General features: G+C 43.3%; 1 protein-coding gene across 1 annotated transcript; it reads right to left on the reverse strand.

Moving 5' to 3' along the window:
• Positions 1-202: 202 nt before the first annotated feature.
• LOC137777403 (mitoregulin-like) lies at positions 203-1,654 on the reverse strand. The gene is made up of 2 exons (XM_068564169.1): positions 1,478-1,654; positions 203-229 (listed from the first exon to the last, which is right to left on the reverse strand). Exons 1-2 carry the CDS (start codon positions 1,652-1,654, stop codon positions 203-205), a joined length of 204 nt encoding a protein of 67 aa, XP_068420270.1.
• Between the last annotated feature and the right edge of the window lie 6,565 nt (positions 1,655-8,219).

Raw genomic sequence — 8,219 nt, forward strand, 5'->3', positions numbered from 1 at the left:
GTTACAAAAGGAAAGGGAGGAAAACAGTGACCAGTGGGAGCAGGGGCAGGCAACAGGGTCACGTAAAACATTGTTTACTTGCCGTGGAGGTGGGAAGAGGGGTGTTTTTCAGTAGAGAGGATGAAGAGGGGAAGATTGAATTTGCTGGAACCAGGGTAAGATGAAGGGAGCAGGCAAGATGAAAGGGGAAAAGAACAATTTGCTAGTAGAGATAGAAATATTGGAAGGTCTGAAGGTGCAGAGAAGGGGGGTCTGGTAGGGACCCTCACTTCGTGCTTTGTGGGGTGCAAAACTTATCCATGTTTATTATCTCAATGAATTGTACACCAATCTTGAGAGGGAGGTATTACTATGTCTGGTTTACATGTAAGACAATGGAGGTTCTTAAAAGGTAAGTGACTTTCCCAAGGTCCAAGATTTTCTGACTTCTAAGCCCTTTTTCTGACCCTATGACTGCAGTCTATTGCTCTGTGTACCAGGGTGTTCAGTAAGGCATGAATCAAGGCCATGTTCTAAAAGGGAAGCAACAGAAGTGGGTTGCTGAGTAGTGTTAGAGGCTAAGGAGAGCTGAGAAGATTGAGCACACAATTGCAGAAAAGGGGTCAATGAGAAATGAATAGGAAGTTTGTCTGAAAGCATCAAGAGCATCAAGGTAGTCAGCCTAAGTTTGCACTGGTCCAAAGGAGCCCAGCTCCAGTCTTCTCCTGTTTCCTGAGAAACAATAATCCATCCATTGATTCCTCTGAGCTTAATGAGTACCACTGTGTCAAAGAACCAGTAGGCTACTCAGGGCAGGAGTTTTATGTGGCCAGAGATAGGGTAGATGGCACAAGATATACATGAATCATGACAGTGCCCATATATGGCAGAATGTGACCAAAGAGTGAAGAGTCTTCTTGGACACCCATAGGAAATGGAGGCAATTCCATGGGAGTGGGTAGACTGAGAAGGTTCCTGTGGAGGGTTAAACCCAAACTTATACACATGCTCAAGCATGGTGGTGAAAGTAGCTACAGAAACTGAGAAACCTTGGTGTTAATGAATGTAGGTCAAGTCAAGTCTTGTTACTCGAAGGGCTGGAAAACGCCTCCAGAAGGCCTGGAAAGGAACTTGGAATTATTTCGGTGGAGAATACTTTTCCTCAAGAAGGAGAATTATAAAGCATCAGAAATTACTTAAAGTTGATACTAAAGATTCACTAACAGCCACTAAGGAGAGCCTCAGAAACTTGGAATTCTCTTAGGCAACTGCTAAACTCTCTTCCCTCCCAGAATGCTACTCTCAAAGTGCTGCCAGGGTAGGACTCAAGGGGCCAGGAGACCTAGGCTACATCCTTTTTTTGTTTTTTTTTTTCTGCCCAGTTCTCTATATCCATCTTCAACAAGTGATTCTGGGAAGAGCCCAGCACTGTGGGCAGAAAGTATGAGGGCAGGCTTGCTTGGGCAGGAGCCCCACAGACGAGGCGAAGTGGCCACACAGAGTCACAGGCCAGATCCAGCTTCTTCTGTGTCGCTGCCAGCTTGCCCTGCAGCCTCTTCCTTCTCCAGTCCAGGTAGCACCTCTGCAGCCAGCTTGCCTGCCAGGCTAGGAGCACTCCAGAGGTGAAGGCCACCAACACAGACAGCTGCAGCAGCCTCTTGAGCACGTCCACCATTGGCTGCCAGGCATGCAGTGCCCAGACACATACTTGAGGTTACTAAAGCCTGGCCAGGATCTCCTGGTGCCATCTTGTCATGTGAACAGGTGTCTAACCAATCTCACCATGTCCCCCAATCAATATACCCCTGGAGGACCTTGGCCCTCGCTAGAACTTTACAGTAAATGCATGAGGGGGAATCCATTAGAAAATATTTCTGTGTAAAAAAAAAAAAAAAACAAAAACCAAACAAACTTTAAAAGCTGCTCTCATTTTTGAGAGTGGAGAGAGTTTGTAAGTTGCCAGGAAGAATGCCCACCCCCAGTTCTGATGCAAATCTGGGCTCAGTTATTAACAACGCTTTCTGAACCCCAAATTGAACTGTGCAATCTCATCTACAATTGTATCTATGAGGATGATGGGACAACGTGTTTGAAACTGGTTCAGCACATACAGGTAGAGTCACCATTGTGTAGTAATAAGAGTTCCATTTGGTCAACCTGAGTCTGAGTTCTGGGAACCTCACTTGCTCTGTGAACTTGAGCAAGTCTCAGACTCCCAGAGTCAACTTCCAACCTCAGAGCGCCTCGTGGTGTTACAAGAATAAAACAGACCAATCTGCTAAAATGGCCAAATGATATATTATTGTTATTATGTTGCCAATAAATAGTAAGAAAGTCTTTAAGTTAGACTCCAGAGCCTAGAGTTTAAACATTTGATGATGACTTGACTATCTCTGCATGACATTTTTCCTCATCTGCCATTCTCAGCTCAGTAACACATAGCAAGTCTCCTTCTGCCAAGTATCCTCAATCATTTTTAGCAGCGAAACTTCACAAACTCATGCCCTCTAAAATGAGTCTGGAACTAAATCAGGAGGTTTGAGGAAGAGCACTTCGTGAACTAAAACTGATAATTCATTTGGGAGACTACGTCTTATTTTCATGTAGGGTACTTCCAAGATTTGACTCACTTTGGACTGGAGCTATTAGAAAATATCCATATGGCCTTAGTTTGGGAGTGCTACCAAAGCACATCCTCTGGGACCATTCTGACGCCAGGCACTTTCACATCCTTTAAAATACACAGTTTAATCCAATCCTCAATGAAACTTCTAGGGTTGAAATAAGTATTCCCATTTAACAGACAAGGAGGCTGAGGCTCAGAAAAAATTAAGAATGTACCCGAAGTCATACAAATAACTATCAGCGCTGGAATTTTAACTCTTTTCTTCAAGTCCCATATTCTTTTCACTATACCACCCTTGTAAAGAAAAGTCTCAGTGAACCAAATGAATTATTTGGGGCTCCTTCTCATAGCATATTGACTCAAGAGCTTCACTGAGTCTTCTAGTCCATCAGCAGGGCTGAGATAGACAAAGTATCCAGTGAAATAGACTACAGAACCCAGAGACAGACCTGCATGTGGACGGACACCACTTCATATAGAACACAACTGGTGTTGCAGATCAACAAAGAGAGAATAGACAGTTCAACAAATCTTGCTGGGACAACTGGTAAACCATAAAGAAAAACTAAATTTTAATCTACTTCACAGCATATATAAAATCAATTTAAGATAGCTTAATATCTGTGGAGAGTAAAATTTAAAGCTTCAGAAGAAACTGTGGGGGAATATCTTTATGACCTCAGGAGATGAAATACTTTTATCTGAAAACACAACATAAAAAATAAAGCTCATAAAGAAAAGATTGTTAACTTTGACTAAGTTGAAATTAAGAACGTGGGTTCATCAAAATACACTATAAAGAAAATAAAAAGACAAGCCACAAAACTGGGAGAAAATATTTGCCACACATAATCAACAACAGATTTTCAGAACAGAACTTTTGCAAATCAGTGAGGAAAAGACAAACAATTTGACAAAAATAGTCAAAAGAAATCATGAATAATCATTTTACAGAAGAGGAAACGCAAGTCGCCAATAAACATACAAAACTTCACTCAACCTCACTGGTAATCAGGAAAATTAAAATTCAAACAACAATGAGAAGCAATTTTGCACCCCAAAATTTAAGTCTGATAATACCAAGTGTTGGTGGAAAAAGTGAAGCAAGCAAACTCTTATTACTCGTGGGAGTGTACCCTGATACAGCCACATCGGAAAAAAATACAGCATCATCCATTACATTGGAAGATATGCATTCCCTGTGACCCTGGAGTTGTACTCTTGGCTATATACCACAAAAAGCACTTGGCCCTTGCAACAAGAGACAGTGAAAAGAATGTCCATGGCAGCGTTACTGTAATAGAAAAATATACTGGAAACACATCAGCCAAGCAAATGTTCATTAACAGGAAGATGGATGAATACCTTTTGACATAGTCCTGCACTGCAATAGCATACAGCCATGAAAAGAAAGTACAGATGCCAACATCAACACACAGGAACCTCACAAACGTCTACTGAACAAAATGAGAACGAACTCAGCTGCACAAGAATATACATATTGCATCATACCACTTATATAAAATTCAAAAATATGAAATATTAAGCAATCTATTGTTTGGAATACATAGATTCAGGGCCAACTACAAAGAAAAGTAAAAGGAATAATGAACCCAGAATTTAAGATACTGGTCTCCCCTGCTGGGAGAAAGGGGTCTGGGGTCTCCAATGGTTCCACAGGTGATGTTCTAACTCTCAAGCTGTGTGATGTTTATACTGGTGTTCATCATGCAAGTCTTTCCACCTTATATATTCTATACAGGCTATATTGTGAGTATGAGTTTGGTGGAGGACCCAGACAAGGAATATTAATATTTATAATTCAGAGTGGACAACCATCTAGTGCTCTGGACACACCTCAACCCAGTACCAACACTAAGTTCTTCTTATTGAAGTCTATGCAGCCAGCGCCTGGCACATAGTTCATTACAGATGCATAATGATAACTTGATAAGGGAGTAAACGGTAGAGGATTGATTAGGTGGATGGGTGGGTGGACAGACGGAAGACTGAATGAAGTGGCCAGCTCAGGGCCTAAATAACATGAAGGTATTTAATAGAAGCTCGAGGGCAAATGGGAGAAAGAAGCAGGAAGCTAAATAAGACTTGAGAACTGCAACGAGAACTCTTTCTCTCACCTCTTGAATGCACGCAATAAGATAAAATTAGAATCATCTAATTTAACATAAGCCTAATTGAATCCCTCTTTATTAAATGGAAAGAAGACTGACTGTTAATTCTACACAGTCCTCTCGCCACTACCCCACCCTCGCTAGTCGGCTTGGAGAATTGCCTTTTCTTTCTCAACTCACTCGCGCTTTGCCCTGACCCCTGTTCAGTCTTTCAAACGCACTTTGATTATGGACATTCTTTACTAATTTGCAAACGTGATGCCCTTCTGGGCCCTTCTGGGCTGTAGGCTTGATGAAGGGAAGTGTGTCCTATTCATCTGTTAATCCTGCACCTATTACAGCACTTGACAGATCACATGTTGGACACATACTTCTTTTGAAATGAACAGATCCTGATATGCGTTAAAAGCAGTGAATCTAAGTCAATGACTCCAAAACCCAGGTATTAATAGATTAACAGAGTAGGGATCTCAAAATCAGAAGGAAGGGTAAAAATACAAAGTAGACTCTAGGCTGATTATGGCTAGGATGTAAAAAAGCAATTTAAACCAAGCCCTGAAGTCTTGCTGAGTCCTCTACAAACCAAGCATATCTGATGCACATAATACACCTAGCCTGGGCCACACACAGCCCAGGGGATAAAGTGGTTCCATAAAGTTTGGGCTGAGATATCTTTAGAAGGTTGAATAAAAGCCAGCTTTGTGAAAATACAGCATTTGAAATGAAAATTCTTTCGGGTATTGATCCCTGGAAAACACATTAGGGTGCCCTGGAAAAAAAAAACAGGCAGGTGACAAGGCCAGGAAGATGTGCAGAAATACAGCGAGGTGAGTGAGGCAGGTGGAAAGTCATGCACAGAGAAGTGTGAACCTTGGATGGAATTAATCACACCTCTAACCGCTCAGGCCACTGTCTGCATTGATTCTATAGTAATTCTGGTACAGTAGCCAAAACTCAGTTGAAATTCTCCTAGCAGACACTGCTGGAAACTCCTCTTTGAAAAATCTATCCAAGTTGCTTTATTTTGTTTATACACTAAATGCTTCTTTGCATCCAAGTGTAAAGGCAGAACTCGAGGAAGAGATAGGTTAGAACTCATAATTGGATCTGATGATTACTTCCTTCTTCCTTTTGGGACTATTTTCAAATATTGGTAGCTTAGCCTGATTGGTGAAAGGTGTTATTGTTCAGATACTGGATGACATGCCTCACAACAGCAAACGGGGCGGTTACAACTTGTTGACCAGTTGACTACTCACTACGTGCAGGCACTATCTTAATCCGTGAATGTGCATTATCCTTGTAACAGTCATAATAGTGCCCTCAGGTCGGGATTATTACCCCGTTTTCTATATGAGAAAACTGAGTCTTGAGAGATAAAGTAGACTGAGCAGCAGTTTGTCTCCAGGGCCATCTAATTTAATCTCCTTCCAGCTGATATTCATAAAAAGACATCTCTAAGGAACACTGGGCTCTCTACAAGTATTGTCAGATATTTCTACCCACTTTGAGGGCAAAAAACAACCACCATTAAATCATGGGAAACTTGTGGGCAGGAATCAGCACAGAACTGGGTATCATGAAACTCAATACATCTACTGACTGAATTTTGTTTGGAGACCACGTGGAGCATCAGAGCTTTGAGAATGTCAGCCGATGAGAACTTACCATTGTCAGTGGTCCTTCTTCTTTCCTTTTCCTCTTTTCTCCCTTCCTCCCTTTTCCTTCCTTTCTGTCCTGCCTGCCTTCCATTAAATGAGTATTTTCAAGCACCTACTATGTGTAAGCTTTGCACTTGAGGTGGGATACAGAGATAAAGTAACATGGACCCCGCACTCGGGTACCTTGAAGAATAGACATGGGAACACACCACAGCACAATGAGAGAGAGGCTACACAAACTCCAGAAGCAGAGTCAGGTTCATCTCCTTCTCTTCGTGTTCAACCAGTAGAGTACAGGGCCACGCTTCCAAATGGGAGAAGACCTGGCACGTGAAGGCAGGTCTGCAAATGAACCAAACCACACATTACGTACAGGAAGGACAGTGCAATCACATGAAGGAAGGGCCATCTGCCAGGGATGGAGGGAAAGAGGGGACAGGAGAGAGAAATAATTTTCCTGAGCCCTAGGAAGAGGGGAAATCAGCAAAATTCCTTCCTGACCAGTCACACACTCACCCCCACTCTCAACCCTTCCATCTCCCAAGGAGGACTTTGCCTTCTCTCCATACTTAATCTTGTAAATAAGAATGGGGAATGTAAATTTCATCAACACGGAAGAGCAGGACAGATCTGGAGCCCACGTGGCAAGTGGAGGGGGAAGGTCAATTCCAATATTTATTTTTTATTATTATTATTTTTTCGAGGACAGGGAGAAAAGGCAGAAATATTTCCAAAATGTCAACACTATTAAGGAAATCGGAACACCTTAATCCATTTAAATGTCAGCTAGAACCAGGCGTGGGTTTTCAGGAGGGGAGAATGAGAAAGTAAGGAGGGGCAGAGGGAATTAATGCCAGATTCCACATAATCTATCAAAGTTTCTTTCTTTTCTTAATATATTAAATATTAAATGCTTCTTTGCATCCGAGTGAGAGAGGAGAGAGAAAGGGACCAGTGTGGAACTCACAAATGCCTAGATAATTGGTTTTGAGGGTTTTTTTCTTCTTTCTTTCTTTCTTCTTGGCGGATTCTCAATTTCCCTATAAAAGAGAAAATTCATTTCCAGCCGCTAATGTAATGTCAGCGTGCTGTTTACTAAGCATGGATGATGTATAGGGGGACACTACTTTCAGAGGACTACTTAATGATGCATAGAATTAAATCCTGAACTCCTCAGCTGAGCCTCCTCCCTCCCTCCTGGTTCCCAGGCTCCCAGTGCATCCTGGGAGAAGCAGGATTGGCCTAACCTGCCTCCCTGGTCGCTAGAATTCTGGGGTCTCTGCCGGGGAAGCTTGAAAATAGCCCCTTAGCCTCAGCAGACACATTTGCCCCTGGCATAGCCTGGGATGACCTCCTGGGCAGAAAGAAACTGATGGACAAGGGGAAATATGGCTGCTCAGTGCTGGGGAGACAGAAGAAGGGCGTTAATGGGAGGCACTGGTTGGGGGGTGAGGGGGATGTGGGGCATGGGAGGGCAGAGGGCAGGGTGAAGTTGGAGAGCCTTGGGAGGGAGAGGGCTGACCAGGAAGAGCTGGAGGTGGAGCTTCTCTGAGCTCACCCTCTGCCCTCTGGAAACTGCAGCATTCGGATGTCTAGGAAAATAGATGTGGACAGTTCAGCTGCATCCCTGGGGGCCTACGAGGCGATCATTGCCAGAGCAGCACCTTAGTTCTCCTGCACCAGCAGCTCATGTTGCTTTCACAACGGGGCTGGGCAGCCTGAGGGGCGGCACCCCACAGTGGGACAACCCAGCTTCCTTCCCTGTGGAAGTGACCCAGCCATGCCACCTAAGAAACCGCTGGTGGGCCGGCATGGCCACCT

Source organism: Eschrichtius robustus, chromosome 15, assembly GCF_028021215.1.
Source record: "Eschrichtius robustus isolate mEscRob2 chromosome 15, mEscRob2.pri, whole genome shotgun sequence".
NCBI lineage: Eukaryota > Metazoa > Chordata > Mammalia > Artiodactyla > Eschrichtiidae > Eschrichtius > Eschrichtius robustus.

Coding starts and splice junctions, on each gene's coding strand:
- LOC137777403 (XM_068564169.1), bottom strand. CDS start 1,654: ATGGTGGACGTGCTCAAGAGGCTGCTGCAGCTGTCTGTGTTGGTGGCC. Junction 230..1,477: donor TGGATCTGGCCTGTGACTCT/GTGTGGCCACTT, acceptor CTGCACCTTCAG/ACCTTCCAATATTTCTATCT.